This window comes from Catharus ustulatus, chromosome 10 (assembly GCF_009819885.2).
Source record: "Catharus ustulatus isolate bCatUst1 chromosome 10, bCatUst1.pri.v2, whole genome shotgun sequence".
NCBI classification, from domain to species: domain Eukaryota; kingdom Metazoa; phylum Chordata; class Aves; order Passeriformes; family Turdidae; genus Catharus; species Catharus ustulatus.
Window position 1 is genome coordinate 26,091,663 of NC_046230.1, and position 17,777 is coordinate 26,109,439.

The 17,777-nt window shown below is 52.0% G+C and overlaps 2 protein-coding genes across 2 annotated transcripts; both read left to right on the forward strand.

The window, feature by feature from the left end:
- Positions 1–96: 96 nt before the first annotated feature.
- On the forward strand, positions 97–8,171 carry GPR171 (G protein-coupled receptor 171). Its single transcript, XM_033068940.1, has 3 exons — positions 97–1,385; positions 2,661–3,712; positions 8,128–8,171. Exons 2-3 carry the CDS (start codon positions 2,710–2,712, stop codon positions 8,169–8,171), a joined length of 1,047 nt encoding a protein of 348 aa, XP_032924831.1. The 5' UTR covers positions 97–1,385; positions 2,661–2,709.
- A 3,768-nt stretch (positions 8,172–11,939) lies between these two features.
- Positions 11,940–16,396, forward strand: CLRN1 (clarin 1). Its single transcript, XM_033068931.1, has 3 exons — positions 11,940–12,192; positions 14,878–15,057; positions 15,923–16,396. The coding sequence occupies exons 1-3, from the start codon at positions 11,940–11,942 to the stop codon at positions 16,186–16,188; spliced, it is 699 nt and encodes a 232-aa protein (XP_032924822.1). The 3' UTR covers positions 16,189–16,396.
- Positions 16,397–17,777: the final 1,381 nt, after the last annotated feature.

Sequence of the window (17,777 nt, forward strand, 5' to 3'; positions counted from 1 at the left end):
TACAAAAGGGATGCTACATTTCCAGCTCTTTGTTCATGTTAGAAGATCCTCATCCAAGAGCTTCCCAAGCCAGGAAATGTTCCATGGCCCTGGTGCTGCAATCCCAGCAGCAGTGACAGGTCCCAGGTGCCACAGTGTCAGACCCAGCCTCTGCTGCACCTGCCCAGCCTTGCTCCTCGCTTTGCTGCAGGAACTGAGGCACTGGGCAAATTAATCCTTTCTCATCCTTGCCAGCAGATCAGCCCTCAGATAGCCCAGGGTAGCTCCTCACCACTCAGGGAATGACATTCCAGTATCTGCTCTCTTCCCACAACCCTTCTGCAGGAAGGGCAGACCATCACGAAGGTTTACTGAACCATCACTTTGTCTTTTTGGCCCTGGAAAAGTTCCCCAAACTGTATCCAACTCAGGAGAGACTGACTGAAAATACACATAAATACTGAGATACACAGACAGAAACAATTCTCAGTGCTGCAGTTTGGGGTTAAAAACCCCACAAGTATAGGAAGATCAGTTTGCATGAGCAGAGCACTGTAAAATGAATCAGTGTTTGCTCACAGCTGGACACAGGATCGTTCCAGATTATGAAGCTTTGCAAACATTTTGACAAATATGGTCTGAACTTTCAGTTTATGACTAAACCTAAAACCAGACATTCTTCATCTGTTCCTCCACAAAACTCTAGTGCAGGGTTTGTAAATTCCTCTGGACTCTCAACTACAACCAGGGGCCACCAGCTGGAGTTTCAGTTTTGCTGTCACCTCACCCCCAGCACGGTGTCAGATCTTTTCTCATGCTTTCCCAAACCAACCAACCAACCAAAAAAAGAAAGATTTCCCCAACTTTCCTAATGTGCAAATTTATTTTTAATAGTGCTTGGAAAATATCCAAAGATCCAGAATTCATTCTGAATGAATCTTCAAATCTGCCAACTAAGGTGTAACTAAAACAAACACCACGAGATTCTCAGAACCCAGAATTTCATTCAAGAACATCAAAATTAATGAGGATGAACTACATTGGGAAATCCTGATTTCAGATGGGTTTTAAACATGAGACATGCAGGAAAGCAGGGTTTCAGAGCTATGAAAACACAAGCAAAGGAAAAGCCACTGATGTCACAGCCGCAGCCCCCACATGCCTCTCCCAGGAACAGGAAAGGGCTCTGGGCTGCTCCCCGAGCACGCACTTCTCCCCGTCACTGCCCTTTTGGGTCCCTTCACGTGATGCATCTTTGAAGGCTCAGTTCAAGTGCGTCAGTGACAGCTCTGGAACCCACAGCCACGTCGGCAGCGGGGCAGGTCGCACAGCTCGGCCGGGACAGCGGGCACGGGCACCCAGGGCTCTGCAGACCATGCTCAGCACACCCCAGGCCACCAGCACAGGTAGGTGACTCCAGTCTGTCACAGCCCCTTTAGAGCCCCAGGAAGGTACAGCCCAAAATCTGCCACAGCTCCAGAGCTGGCTCAGCTCCTGGCAGAGCCCCTGGCAGTGGCACAGGGCCCTGGGGACAGGCTGGGGACAGGCTGGGCACTCAGCCCAGCCCAGCAGCGCTGCTGCCCTCACCCACTGCCAGGACACGACACACCTGGAGGCTGCAGGGAACAAACTGCGTTCTCCAGCATTCCAAATAACTGCAGTGCCTGCACTCATTTTGCTCTACAAACTATGCAGGTCTGGATATACTTTAACTGATTAAATTATACCTGCAGTATTTCTCTTCTATTGTATAAAATATTCTGTACAATAGATAGAAATGAAGTGTTGCAGTCTGATGCTACTCAAGACATCAGTGTCTGGGTTCCAAGAAATTGAAAGGAACAGCCTTTCCCACAACCATTCTCTCTGTGTAGCAAACAAACAAAAAACTCCTCAGTCTTTCAGCGGTATTTAGTTAAATTAGGACCAAAATTTTCTACTTTTCCTTTCTACTGAAGAAAGTGAGCAAAATTATTTATTACCCACTTCATTCAAAATGTTCTTTTCCTAAAGGTTTCATAAAAATACAGTTAATTAATTCTATGTTCAAGTAGGAATGGAGAGCAGTGTGCAAACCTTAGGATTGCTGAGGCCCATTTGCTCACCCATCTGACATATCTGTACATTGTATATTGTATATTATATATTGTATATTGTACATTGTATATTGTACATTGTATATTGTATATTGTACATTGGTTGGACAGTGCATTCCTTCAGAACTCCCAACGTGTCTTTACAGAGCAGGGATGCTACAAGTATTACTTTTTTCATTTAAAAAAAAAAAAAACCCAAACAACTAGCTTCAATCCTTCAAAGGTTATGATGTTTTAGTTTGATCATTGTCAACCAGATGCTTAAATAGGTTCAAACCTTTTTCTGTGGCATTTTGGCTGGAGGAGGGCGTTGGGCCAAGCACTGTCAGAAAAGCTGCTGCAGTGGAAATGCTGCTCAGAAGGCTCTGTGCTTTCAGAAACAACTCCTAATACATTCCTAATTCTTCCAGCATGAGAACAAAACCCTCCTGAGTATTTGGGAAGCAGCATGAAAAGAGAGAAAAACATTTGTGCCTAATTGTTTTGGGTTTTTTAGAATTAATCAAACAAAATTCTAAGAGAATAATGGTGCTGCTCAGGAAAGGCTGATGTCGTTGACATCCTTCCTCGTGGTTCTTTTTGTAGGTCCTTGATATCTCCTGCCAGCAAAGCCAGCTCACACGAGGAGTTTACAATGTCAAGCAACGCTTCTGAATGTCATCTCTATGAACAAATGGAACCTTTTACCTATTTTTACTACTTGATTTTTCTCGTGGGAATTATTGGAAGCTGTTTTGCACTGTGGGCGTTCACACAGAAGGACCAGAAACCAAGGTCTGTGAGCATCTACTTGATCAACCTCCTCACTGCAGACTTCCTGCTGACTTTGGCACTGCCAGTGAAGATTATTGTTGACCTGGGAATTGCCCCCTGGAATCTGAGGATATTCCACTGCCAAGTCACGGCCTGCTGCATCTACATAAACATGTATTTATCAATCATATTCCTGGGCTTCGTGAGCATGGACCGCTGCCTGCGGCTGACGCACAGCTCCAAGGTGTTCCGCATCCAGGAGCCCGGCTTTGCCAAGACGCTGTGCGCCGTGGTGTGGGCCATGGTGCTGCTCATCACCGTGCCCAACATGGCCATTCCCATCCGACACGTGGAGGAGAGGCCCGGCGTGGGCTGCATCGACTTCAAAACCAAACTGGGGCGCGACTGGCACGTGTTCACCAACTTCATCTGCACGGCGATCTTCCTCAACTTCTCGGCGCTGATGCTGGTGTCCAACGCGCTGCTGGGCCGGCAGCTGTGGCGGCGCTGGCACGGCCAGGGCAGCGCTCGGGCGCGCCGGGCGCTGGCACAGGTGCTGCTGGTGACGGGCGCGCACCTGCTGTGCTTCGTGCCCTACCACGCCGTGCGCATCCCCTACACGCTGAGCCAGGGCAGCGCGGGCACCGCCTGCGCCCTGCGCCGCGCGCTCTTCGCCGCCAAGGAGGGCACGCTGCTGCTCGCCGTGTCCAACCTCTGCTTCGACCCCATCCTCTACTACCACCTCTCCAGGTCCTTCCGGGCCAAGTTCACCGAGGCGTTTGCGGCCCCCAGGGAGATGAAGGCGCTCATGGCCCCGGAGGGGCAGCACAGCAGCGAGCAGCAGAGCTGCAGCCCTGCCCGCACAGCACCAGAGCAGAGCTGCAGTCCTGCCTGCAAAACAGGGCAGCAGAGCTGCAGTCCTGCCTGCACAGCACTGGAGCAGAGCTGCAGCCCTGTCCACAAACCAGGGGAGGAGAGCTGCAGCCCTGCCTGCAAAACAGGGGAGCAGAGCTGCAGCCCTGTCCGCACAGCACCAGAGCAGAGCTGCAGCTCTGCGTGCAAAACAGAGGAGCAGAGCTGCAGTCCTGCCTGCACAGCACAGGAGCAGAACTGCAGTCCTGCCTGCACAGCACCAGAGCAGAGCTGCAGTCCTGCCTGCAAAACAGGGGAGGAGAGCTGCAGTCCTGCCCGTGCAGCACGGGAGCAGAACTGCAGCCTCGCCTGCAAACCAGGGGAGCAGAGCTGCAGCCCTACCTGCAAAACAGGGGAGCAGAGCTGCAGCCCTGCCTGCACAGCACTGGAGCAGAGCTGCAGCCCTGCACATGCGAGCAGTGCTACCGGTGCTCCGGAGCAGCCCTGAGCCCGAGCAGGAGCAGAGCCCCCGGCTGCGGCACCCCCGCATCACCCCCAGCCCTCACAGCCCCCAGGGACCCGAACGAACAGCCCCAGGAACGGGGGTCACCCCCAGGGATGGGCACAAACACCCCCAGGAACCGGGGTCACCCCCAGGGATGGGCACAAACAGCCCCAGGAACCGGGGTCACCTCCAGGGATGGGCACAAACAGCCCCAGGAATGGGGATCACCCCCAGGGATGGGCACAAACACCCCCAGGAACCGGGGTCACCCCCAGGGACCCCGCACAAACAGCCCCAGGAACCGGGGTCACCCCCAGGAATGGGCACAAACAGCCCCAGGAACCGGGGTCACCCCCAAGGATCCACACAAACAGCCCCAGGAACCGGGGTCACCCCCAGGGACCCCGCACAAACAGCCCCAGGAACCGGGGTCACCCCCAGGGATCGGCACAAACACCCCAGGAACCGGGATCACCCCCAGGGATCGGCAGCTTGGGGGAATACAGAGAATACACGCTCGGACTCAAATACACCTTAGAACTATTTATGGCAGAACTCACCTTCACTAAGTTAAATATTGTGCATTTTCTATGTTAAATGGCTTGGTGCTACCAAGTGAAGAAATTATTAAACAGCAGTTCTTCAGCTGCAAAGCTGATTTGACAAGATTAACCAAAAAAGAATTTTATAGGGCATTATTTACTCCAGAAAGGGATTTTCATTAATTAAAAATTATTGCATCTGCTTACATCACACCTGCAGGGTTCATAAATAAATTTCTTCTTCTTGCCAAGTTCCATTGTCTCTCGTTGCTGCTGCCTCAACGAATGTGAGAAAAGCTAATAGCATGTTATTGCAGAAAATTCAAGTGAATTGTAAAAGGGAGATAAAAAGTGTAAGTATCCAACATGTTCTCTTTGTTTGATCTCTTTTCATATAAATTTATAAAATAGCAACTAAGTTTATTAATATTCCAATTTACAGTTACTTCCAGAACTTATGCATATGTAGAATAATCAATAATTGAAATTTAAAAATCAATTTGCATTAGCAAAATTCAGCTGCTTAGGTTATCTCCACCTGCAAAACAAAATTATTGCAGAAACAAAACCAAATCAAGTTATCTTTTTTTTTTTAGTCCTTGCAAAATGGACAAAATATTAATCATGTTTTAGGCAAGTGTTCAAAACAGCTCATTCAGTATTTTTGTAACAATTCTCATTCAACAAATGCAAAGCCTAACAAATCAGAACCCAAACTTTGTGAGGTAAAAAATTTAAAGAAAAGAAAACTGTGTGTATCAGAGTTTTGGTTGGATTCTGGGTCATGGTGGGTTATTGTGGTACCTGATCCCAGTGATCACTGCTCTCCTCGCCCTGGAAAGGTGTTTTATTTAATCATTTTTAGTTACTGGTGGGAAATGGACTTGTCCCAAGGAACAAATGGAAATGCAATTTCTTACTTTAAATAGAAGGTTTTTTCATGCTGAACTTCATTTGTAAGCTGTAAATTGATGACAAAGATCCCCAGCCCTCCAAATGCCAAACTCACTCCTTTTAGGAGAGGTGAGACTGATGAAACTAAAGTGAGGCTTCCTCAGAAACATCCTGCTCTTTAGGCAAATTGTCACACTGTGCTGAAGTAGAAACAATTTAGTTCTGCCTCAGTTTCCCTTGTCTGCTCTCCAGGAGCCTGGCGCTGCGCTTCCCCAGCCTCCTTCAGCTCAGCCCATCACGGAGCAGCATCCCTGAGCACCGGGGCTGGCAGGGCAGGGCAGGGCAGGGCAGGGCTGGGCAGGGCAGGGCTGGGCAGGGCAGGGCAGGGCAGGGCAGGGCAGGGCAGGGCAGGGCAGGGCAGGGAAGGGAAGGGAAGGGAAGGGCAGGGAAGGGAAGGGAAGGGAAGGGAAGGGAAGGGAAGGGAAGGGAAGGGAAGGGAAGGGAAGGGAAGGGAAGGGAAGGGAAGGGAAGGGAAGGGAAGGGAAGGGAAGGGAAGGGAAGGGAAGGGAAGGGAAGGGAAGGGAAGGGAAGGGAAGGGAAGGGAAGGGAAGGGAAGGGAAGGGAAGGGAAGGGAAGGGAAGGGAAGGGAAGGGAAGGGAAGGGAAGGGAAGGGAAGGGAAGGGAAGGGCAGAACAGGACAGGGCAGGGCAGGACAGGGCAGGAGCTCACCCAGCACACGAGGAGTCCCTGAGCAAACAGCCTGCAGCAGCAAAGCCAGAGGAGCTGGGGGCTGGTGTTCTGATGCACACATTGGCTGTCACCTGCACACATTTGCTTTCTCTGCAGTGTTTTCACATGAAATATAAGCTGGAAGTCAAAGAGAAAGTTTTCATATCCCCAGTTTTCATATTACTGATACTCAAATCAAAATTTTACTTTATGGTAAAGTTGCTTCACAAAACCCTTCCCAGTGCCCTCAGCCAGGGAACATTTCCCTCAGAGTGATTGGAATTACAGCCCCAAGGGCGTGAAGGTTCCTGCTTCACAGCTGTCCCAACTTCCCTGCCCAGAAAAACAGAACCCAGGCTTGGGCTGAACGAGGCTGCTGTGCACACACAGCCAGGGCAGGGGAGAGGAGGGGAAACGCTTTTCTCTTCCCCAAATAAAGCACCACGGTGACATCACTGCTGTGGTGAGATGCTGTCAGCTGCCAGGGGTGCTGTGGATTCCTGGAGATGATGCAGAACACCCAAAAGACTCTGCTCACCACTGATTATTGTTGGGCAAGTTGGCGCTGCCAGAGCCATTCCCACACTCTGGGCTCTTGGGACACAGGGCTCTGGCAGCAGCTGAGACAAGTCTGAAAGTCTGGCCATCAAATACGTTCCTTTGCTTTTGACTGGAAATCACAAATGTGCATCCTCACAACTTCCTGTCCCACGAAGGCTGCACCTCCGCGCTTCCTCCCTTCCTACGCCACCTTTACTCACACTCAGAATGCACCAACCTCTCAGAACAACCAGGCTCTGGTTTGTCTCATCACTGGTCTTGCACCTGCAGCAGGTCCTGGACAAGCACAGGCCACGTCCAGATGGGCTCAGAGTGCGACCCCAAAGAGCAGCACAAGAAAGAAGTCACAAGAAAAAGCAAACTTGAGGTTGTGTGCTCCTCCTCAGATCACTATCAGTTATTTAGGTCACAGAATACATTTATTACTTCCAGAGAGATTTTGTACTTTAACTCCTTTAGATGAGCAGGTGTTGGTTTTCCTGAAATAGTTAAGGATGAAAACCCCAGCCAAGTAAAGAAGCAACGTGAACAGCAGAAGCAATGCTGACTGCATTATTAAAACCATCACAGGGCTGCTCAGAACATGTTCTATTTTCTCAGTGCTTGGGGAAGCAGACTGATTCTGCAGATATTACTTTGCTCATCTCGTCTCTCTTTCCTGTCAAGCAGCCCAGCACACTCAGATTTCACAGAGTTACTCCTCTCATAGTTACAAATGTTAAATTGAGCTCTGCGACTCCAGGACCCGTCAGAGCTCCTTTCCCACAGCAGGGTGGGGAGTTTTGTTTGTCTGTTTGATTTCCAGAAAAGTGATCTCAGAAAGACAAATACCAACTCTCTGCATTTGTCACAAACCCCGTTCGTGAGAACCACACTCTACCCAGGACTTTTTCACTCGAAAGCGAAAAACATCTCTTGGCATCCTAAGAATTCAGATGGACTTCAAAGACAATGTCAAAAACAAGGCTAAATTCAGTGCACAGCCCTAAGTGCACAAACATCCATGGAGTTTCAGGATTCTACACAGTGATTCCAAGAAATTCACCATCACTCCTTAAAAATCAGTCACTCTTCTGTCCCCCACTCCCTGGCTGGAAAACCCTGCTCCAGGCTGCAGGTACCCGGTGTCCCCACTGCTGAGGGGATTCCAGGCTGTGCTTAACCAAGCTGTGCTTAACCAAGCTGTGCTTAACCAAGCTGTGCTTTGCTACACCAGAGACCGGCAAGTTCAAGAGTCTCACCGACCATTCTAAACCTTAAACCAACCATTCACCTCTTAAAAAGAATTAAGAGGTGAAAAAACCTTCCCTTCCACAGTGGGACCTGTGACAGTCTGACAGGTAATAAAACACACAGGTAGTTCAAATGTCAGGTGAAATTTGAGTGGGTTTAAGCCCTAGGAAAATGACAGGTGAACTCTCATGAGAAAGTCACTATTGCAGTCTCCAGCCCACCCTTCTGAGAACTCTGTTTCTGCCCAAATAAACTCCTGCCCCCACAGGGACTCCCTGGCTAACTGGGGCTGCAGACAAGTCACAGGAGTTTCGAGTCTGGACTGGTGCAAACAGATTTATTCCAATTTAAAACTGTACAGCAACAACACAGGCTGTTTACTGGATTTACACCTTCACAATAATCACCACTGTGAAAATCATTCTGGAGCTGTGCACGAGAGATGATTTGAGTCAAGGAAATCTCACATGGAAAATGCTTGTGGCCAGAAATAATGTCAGTAGTTTTCTCTGCAATCCCATCTAAAAAGAAAGTGAATTTACTGCTTTGTGACACAGAATAGATTTTGAGTCCTTCTACTCAGGCAAGTCTCCTGAGGAACCTACACGAGCCAGAGACAGCCAGGATGGGCACACTGACCAGGCAGCAATCCTGTCACTGTATTATTGTCATGGTCCATCTTCATGGGCCACCAGACCTTCCCACCAAAATAATTCAACAACTGCTGTTATTATTGGAAATGTCACGAACAGGGAGCTGAGCCAGCTGCTCTCAGGGCTGGGTTTGGGTTGCACACAGCCTGTGGAACCACTTTTATGTGTAAACCTGCACACAGGAGCCAGCTGGGACACAGCCACAGAACCATTCGGGTTGGAAAAGGCTTTTGAGATCATCAAGTCAAACCATTCAGACAGCACTGCCAAGCCCAGCACCCAAACACGTGTGATCCGTGATAAAGGCTCAAACCAAGATACAAAAACTGGAAGAAGAGACAGGAAATAGATTCCAAACATGCTGCAGTTGGGCTCCCATCGAAACCCAGGCAGCAGACAGCTGTCCTTCAAAGAACATTTCTAACAACAATAACATTGCCAGTAGGCAGACGTCCTAGCTGTGGACATCCTATTTACAAAACAAAAATCCTCAGAGGTTTGCATGGAAACAGCACACACAACCTCGTGACTCGGGCCTCTTCTGCCAGGGCAAAGCAGAAGTTTATGAAGGGGAAGGAAACAAGAGACAAAAAGAAGACAAACAGCACCGCTCGTGGTGACATCCCTGCAGCGCCAGGGAACAGCCGGCGTGGGGCTTGGAGGGATGGTAACGCTGCCTGGGGATCAGCAACCTTGGCAAACCCTTCCCGGGGCTGGGCAACCGTTCCTGGGGCTGGGCAACCCTGCCTGGGGATGGGAAATCCTGCCTGGGGTTCAGAAACCCTGCCTGGGGATGGGCAACCCTGCCTGGGGATCAGCAACCCTGGGAAACCCTGCCTGGGGATGGGTAACCTTGGGAAACCCTGCCCAGAGCTGGGCACGGCCCTCCCAGTGCTGAGTCACAAAACAGACCCACCTACATTTTCTACTTCCAAATTTTACTCCAACAGTGTATTTTTAAAGCCAGATATTTCTTTTCTCCAAACACCTTCCAAGGAAATTCAGGAGTTTGATTTATACACAGAACCAGTGCCATTATCATCTGCACTATACACACACACTAAAAAAAGGACTTTAAACGCCAAGGATTTCTGATTATATTTTTCATTGATCTCTGGAAATGGGTTTAGGAGCAGGGGCAAAATACAAAGAACTCCGAGAGTACATAGTGTTAGAATACCTTCCTGTACTAAATAGCCAAGTAATTTAAACCCAGTTTTCTATCAAATACATACACAATTCATGTAAGTAAAAATTAAATCCATTGTCTACAGATCATGAATTGAGAGGAGATTGCAGCCATTACCTCTTGGTTATCCTTACTCTGATTTGCCCAGAGTATCTTATGATGAGGTGTCTCCGTGGAATTGCCGGAATCTGATCTGTCAAAGCAATGCTGCTCCAACACTTCCAGGGTGTGCAGAGCCTGGCTGATGTCACCCCTGGAGATGGGACTGAGAGAGGAACAGGGGGGAAAAAAAGGTTTACCCAGGAAAACATTCACATGTCAATCTATTGCTGGGATTAGTGGTGATGCAACAGAAATATGCTCATTATAGTGTTCAGGGAAGAACAGATGCAAGCCCTGAATCTCCAAGGTTTGGTTGGAATTGTCTCACCTGCAGTCGGCTCCTGGTCCTTGTCCACGACCAGCACACCCCCAGAGCACGGCCTCTCTGCTCTGCCTGCTGTGCTGCTTCGTAAGCAGTGGTGGGCTGGGACTTGTGGCAAGCTGTAAGAGAAAATGTATTTGTGTGTATTTGAAACCCTGAGCAGCTCACCTGAGCATCCCACACCCTGCAGGACAGCGCTGTACACACAGACACTGCCAGAGAACACCTGACAGGGAAAGCAGAACTGCCCAGATGCAACTGGGTACTGCAGAGGGGGCTCCTGCTTTGGCAGGGTGCTGAACTGCACCTAGGCATTACCTTAAAAAACAGCAAAATTAAATACACCCAGATGGAGAAAAAATCCAAAGCCCAAAACCAAGCAAACAAACCAGCAACTAAAAAATAGAAGAGAGTAGCTCAGCATTGCCAGCTTTAGAACACCTGCAAAAATAAACCCTCTGAAAAAGCAGATAATCCGATAGAGCAGCCAAGTCCATCGCCTGAGCCCCCAGCTCACCCACTCTCCCGGGGCTGGCACGAGCAGAGCACTCATCGAGTTACAGAGATCTGTCATCCTAACCCTCGCTATCGAGTGACAGGGGAAGCACTGGCACATCTGCCGAGCTGGGCAGAAGGGCCCGGGGAGCTGAGCCTGGGAGGGCAGCCAGGGCTGGCCGGGGCTGGGGGGCTCGGGACAGGGCTGGCCGGACACTGGGCACTCAGGACACGGCTGGCCGGACACTGGGCACTCAGGACACGGCTGGCCGGACACTGGGCATTGGGCACTCAGGACAGGGCTGGCCGGGGCTGGGGGGCTCGGGACAGGGCTAGCTGGACACTGGGCACTCAGGACACGGCTGGCCGGACACGGGGCTCTCAAGACAGGGTTAGCTGAGCATTGGGCACTCAGGACAGGGCTGGTCGGACACTGGGCACTCAGGACAGGGTTAGCTGAGCATTGGGCACTCAGGACAGGGCTGGCCGGACCCTGGGCACTCAGGACAGGGTTAGCTGAGCATTGGGCACTCAGGACAGGGCTGGCCGGACACTGGGCACTCAGGACAGGGTTGGTTGGGGCTGGGGGGCTCAGGACAGGGCTAGCTGGGCATTGGGCACTCAGGACAGGGCTGGCCGGGCTCTGGGCTCTCAGGACACGGCTGGCCGGACACTGGACACTCAGGGCAGGGCTGGCTGGACACTGGGCTCTCCGGGCAGGGCTGGCCGGACACTGGGCACTCAGGACAGGGCTCTCAGGACACTGGGCACTCAGGATAGGGCCGGTCAGGCATTGAGCTCTCAGGACACGGCTGGTCGGACCCTGGGCTCTCAGGACACGGCTGGCCGGACACGGGGCTCTCAGGACAGTGCTGGCCGGACACTGGGCACTCAGGACACGGCTGGCCGGACACGGGGCTCTCAGGACACGGCTGGCCGGACACGGGGCTCTCAGGACACGGCTGGCCGGTCTCTCCAGCACCCCGAGCACGATCGCTCGGGCGCCGCCTGCCGCAGCCGCAGCCCGGGCCGGGATGGCAGCGCAGCAGAAGAAGATGCTGTTCTGCACGGCCGGGGTGCTGAGCTTGGCCTGCGCGCTGGGCACGGCGGCGGCCGTGGGCTCGCAGCTCTGGGTCAGGGGCTCCATCCTCTGCTCCACCGGGGCGATGCTCGTCAACGCCAGCGGCCCCGAGCTGCACAAGTTCATCGGCGACATCGAGTACGGGCTCTTCTCCGGGCAGCGGCTGCGGCACTGCGGGCTCGGGGGGCGGCCCCTGCGCTTCTCGTGTGAGTACCCACGGCTCGGGACAGGGACAGGGACCGGGACAGGGACAGGGACCGGGACAGGGCTGCAGCACCGAGCCTGCAGCTCGGACACCCGCGGCTCGCTGCCCTCCCCTGCTCCGATCCATGGCTCGTTTTGTGATGCTGATTCTATAATGCACTTACACGGAGAACCACATTGCAAAAGATTTATACTATTGCTTTTAAAAGAATATTTGGGGGGTTAATTATCTCTGTCATCTTCCTCTGTGTGCCGGCATTGCAACACGACCTCTGTGCTGTCGAGAAAAATCAACTAAACCAGCGAGAGCCTCAGGAAAGAGCTGGGGCACTGGCTGCTATTGAGAAACAAAGCGCCCAAAAGTTTGCAATCTGTGGCAGTAATTGCAGGAAGGACTGGGGAGCTGCCTGGGGAATGCTGGCTGGCTCGGTACTGACACACAGACTGGCAGAGTGTCAGTAAAGGCTTCGCTTTACCTTCATACCCCATCCATCTGCAAGGTCAGAAGACCAATAAAAAATCGTGAAGTGAGACACGTAGGTACCCAGCAGCACACAGAGCAGGCAGTAAAAGCAGTTGCTGTTCCCACAGCACAGTTTATAATTGCTCTGCTACAGCAGCACATGCAAGCTGCTCACACCCCTGATTTCATGCAAGGGAAGGTGGCCAGACAAGGTATCAGAAATTATTTACTATATAACACTTTCCCGAATCAGTAAACCAAGCTAATTTAATACAGTATTTGCTCTCTCTAAATGCCATCACTAGTCTGTTTGTACTGCTGAAGTTCCCTCGTGGTTGCTCTGTGTGCCATCCCAGTGTGCAGTCATTGCAGCCTGGGTGAATTTTCAGAGGGGTCTGTGCCGTCCCAGGGGTTTGGGGCAGCAGTGAGGGGTCAGGAGCATCCCCCTCGGAGAGCACTGAGAACAAGGTGCTGATCCTGCTCCCTGGGGCTGCAGCAGCCCCCTCCCATCACCCCAGCACCTTGGAAGGTACCAGGAGCATTCCTGAAAGCAGGACAAGCTTACAAAATACACAGCCACAGCCTAATGCACTCAACTGCACTTCAGCATGTCTGAGGAGGACAGACGTGGAAAATATGTTAAAAGATCTAGTTCTGTGCTTGTCCCCATTAAATGCTCCCCTCTGACCACTATATCTCTTCTAATTGCAATATGAATTTGCTCTGCCAGCAAACCCTGTTCAGCTGGGGAAAGCTTCTGCTCCATTTGCTCCAACTCGTTCCCATCAGTTTCTAGGTCAGTGGTTCATTTTCTAAAGGTCTCTCCACGCACAGCACACATGGGTTCATTCAGGACCACGAAGGAATGTTTTCCTTTCGGGACAACATTGCTTCTGGAATTGATTTTTCGTGATACATCACATATAAAATGTTAACCAGCTCTAGATGCAGATACCTTGCCATCACTTGTTTTCTTAAAACAAACCATACAAAATGGTATTACTAAACACACAGTTTTGTATGTTTTCCCAAAACATCAGATGTGTCACAGGAACTAATGCTATTCCTGGCAGGAATCCTGCACAGGGAACACTGGAAGGGGCTCTGAGCCTTCCCCTCCTCAGGCTGGACACCCCCAGCTCTCCCAGCTGGCTCCACAGCCTCCCTCAGCAGCTCCACATTGTTCTGATTTGGGGGCAGCTCTGCAGACAGAGCCTGAGCAGGGCAGAGGGGCTGAATCCCCCCTGCCCTGCTGCTCACAGCCCGTGGAGTTTCTCCCCCTGGGGCTGCCCTGACCCACCCAGCACCTGCACTCAGCCCTGCTGAGCTTCATGAGCTCTGCAGGCATTTGCTCCATTCATTTCCCTTTCTTTTAGTCAGGGAGGAAAATGGAGTTGATACCCATGCCCTGCTGCTCTGTGCTCCTGCAGAGCTGTGGAGCAGTGTGCTGTGTTCACAGGGAGGAGAATCTGATGTGGGGCTGCTTCACTCTCCCCACATTCCTGCCACAGCAAAGCAGCACCAGGCATCATCACCTCACTGTAGTCATGCCCCCATGGGTCAGGAGCAGTGAAGTGTATTTCACAGTTCCTTCCAAAATACCAAACAAACAGGAATTTAAAAAAATAATTCTCTCTTGCTGTCTGAATGACTATCCCTGTGTCCTAGACAAACAGGACCACAGTTTGAAGGAGTAACTTAAAAGCTGCATAAAAATATTTAGAATAAGTTATTCCTGAATTTGTGCATCCATATCACAGCATATTTCCTTTCCCACATCACAACCCTTTGTGGGACTTCATTAACATCAATGAAAACAAAGTCTGAGAAAAGATTTCTTGTCCCAGGCCCAGAGAAGAGTGGATGGCCAAGCCTTCAGCCCAGGAGCTCAGCCTGTGACACTGGCACTGGCCACAGTGGCACCCTGTACCTGTCCCCTCAGATCCAACCTCCTGCTCTGTCCCCAGAAGATGCTTTTCACACCAAGGACCAAATGCCCCCCTCAGGAAGGGGAGGAGAGGCTTTCCTGGCCAGTCTATGCTCCCGAGTTTCACAGAATTTTTCTGCCTCCAAACCGCCTTGAAAAAACATTTCTAGTTAATTATTTCATCTGGTTGCATTTAGAAGAGCAGGATTAAAACAATTATCACACACAGGCAGGAACCCCCAGCCTGAGACAACTTCACCTAATGTGTATAATAACGCTGTGTTTTTTTGCTCTCAGTTTTTCCAGATTTGCTCAGAATCATCCCTGCAAGCATCCACATTAGTGTCATTCTCTTCTGCACGGTGCTGATTGTCTTTGCCCTGGTGGGAGCAGGGTTCTTCATGCTCAACGCTTTTGGCAGCCCCTACGAGACCCTGCACGGCCCCGTGGGGCTCTACCTCTGGAGCTTCATCTCCTGTGAGTAGCCCAGGCTGAGCTGGGGCTGGCCAGGACCTTCCCAGCTGAGGACAGAGCCAAGCTGTGCCTGTGTTCACCCTGCATGGCAAAAGCAGGCCAGGCAGGAGGGAGGAGGCTCTGCCAGATCAGAGCACGCTTCCCAAACTGAATCTGAGAGATGAACCAGGGAGATCTGCCCTGGGGTGGGTGGCAGGGAGGGAAGGGACCAGCAGCTGCAGGAAGCCACAGCAGAGGAGCCCCAGGGACAGAGCTGGGGTGGCATCACCAGCACCCACACACAGCAGGGAACCACACCAGAGCAGGAAAAGGGGGGAAAACAACCACACAGCCAGCGGTGCAGCTGGCTCCACATCAGGGACTCCAGGTGATGTGAGTGAGGTCAGCACTCGGAGCAGCACAGCCTGGCCAAAGGCAGGAGAGCTGAGCAGCAGCTCGTGGTGTCTGAGCAGAGCCTCTGCCAGGCAGGGAAACAGAGGGTCCCTGTGCCACAGAGCCTCCCTGGGCTGCTGGCCTGGCTGACAGGCAGATCTGCCCTGGGTTTGCAGGGTATCACCAGCTCCAATCCTGATTTAACCAGGGATTCAGCAGGTGTTTCTGCTCAGGGAGCTCCATCCTGCCCCTGCACAGAGCACTAGCACTGACACTTCACCAGCTCAGGGCACTGAAGCAGCTGTGCTAAATATTCCTGGTCCTGAGCCAAATTCAATTAGGAAAGCTTACCCATCCTCAATAGCCCTTGGCTTGGATTCCAGAGATAATCCCTGTTAAAGCTAAGTGCCATAACCCTTGTCCGGGGGGTGTTTGTGTGCAGCACCGGGACACAGCACGGCTGAGGGATCGCTGAGCATCTCCCCCTCCCTTTCAGGCTCCTGTGGCTGCCTCATCATGATTCTCTTCTCCTCAGAGGTGAAGATCCACCACCTTTCAGAGAAAATTGCTAATTTCAAAGAGGGAACTTTTACATTCAAGACTCACAGTGAGCAGTTTGCGAATTCCTTCTGGACCATCCTGGTTTGCTCCCTGGTGCACTTCCTCAACGCCCTGCTCATCCGGCTCGCTGGCTTTGAATTTCCCTTTTCAAAATCAAAAGACTCGGGGACAATCACCGGAGCAGTTGACCTGATGTATTAAAGTGATGGGATTTAAGAGCGTTTCGAGTACAGAAGTTTGTCACTATTGCATTAACAACCACCAGATGTACCAAGCTGTGAACAATTAGCTCTAGAGAAGGTGAAAAAAGGGAGTTTCAAATAAGTGTCAATGTGGTGCAAGCAGTGAACAAAAGAGATGTGCTGTATGGTAATGTCTGGATGGAAAAGCTCTCTTTCTTGGGCTAAGATCTTATTAAGACTTTTTTTTTTTTCCTGTAAACTATTTAAAAAGTGGCTGGTATGAAGAAAAATAGGAATCTCAGTAGTGTTCACTGAGTCTGGGGAGTGCAGTGAATGGTTTGTGGTAGAAGCACACACGGGCCAGCAGCAGCTCTGCCCTTGAGCCCTGTGAAGGCAAAGGTGCAGCTGTGACCTCGCCAGAGCAGCAGGGCCCGGGGACAGCAGGAAGGGACAGGACAAGGCTCAGGCTCTGCCCCAGCACCCCGAGACTCCTGCTCCATGTGCAGTGCTCAGAGGGCACAGCCCAGCACTGCACTCTGAACTGGCTTCCCATGCACGGCACCAGCAGCATTTCTCCCTGTGAAACTCTCTGGGTTTTCTCCTTTTACCAAACCCAACTGTTCTCCAGGCCCAGAGTCTGGGAGCGCTCGGTGACAGAGCTGTCGCAGCACAGTGCAGCAGAGATGTCACTTGTCCCTGCATGCCTGAGAGGCAGCCAGGCCTGGCAGGGCTGAACAAACCCTGCAGCTCCTCAGGGCAGAGCCCAGGGACCCCAAATTCCACTGCCCCCTCCAGGGAACAGCCCTGCCAGTTCTCACCCAGCAATGCCAATAAACAAGAGAGAGCCCTGGAGCAGGGCAGCAGTGACACAGGACAGGCACAGCAGGACCCTGTGCAGGCTGCAGCTCAGCAGGGACCCCTGGACAGCCCCTAAATGTTCCCCCTCACCCCTCCGAGCACTGTCTGCGGGGTTACCTGGCTGCCTCGGAGATGAGCTGCTGCTCACAGGACACGAGAACTCCTGAGAGCAAACACGGCAGTGGAGCCCCTGCCCCATTTCCTGCAGGGGCTGCACCAGCTGTGGGTGGGGAACAATCCCTGCCAGCTGTGGGTGGGGAACAATCCCTGCCAGCTGTGGGTGTAGAGCAATCCCTGCCAGCTGTGAGTGGGGAGCTCTCCCTGCCAGCTGTGGGTGGGGAACAATCCCTGCCAGCTGTGGATGGAGAGCTCTCCCTGCCAGCTGTGGGTGAGGAGCTCTCCCTGCCAGCTGTGGATGGGAGCAATCCCTGCCAGCTGTGGATGGGGAGCAATCCCTGCCAGCTGTGGGTGGGTAATAATCCCTGCCAGCTGTGAATGGGGGGCAATCCCTGCCAGCTGTGGATGGGGAGCAGCCCCTGCCAGCTGTGGGTGGGGAACTCTCCCTGCCAGCTGTGGGTGGGGACCAATCCCTGCCAGCTGTGGATGGGGAGCTCTCCCTGCCAGATGTGGATGGAGAACTCTCCCTGCCAGCTGTGGGTGGGGAGCAATCCCTGCCAGCTGTGGGTGGGGAGCAATCCCTGCCAGCTGTGGGTGGGGAGCAGCCCCTGCCAGCACCCACCCAGTCCCCGG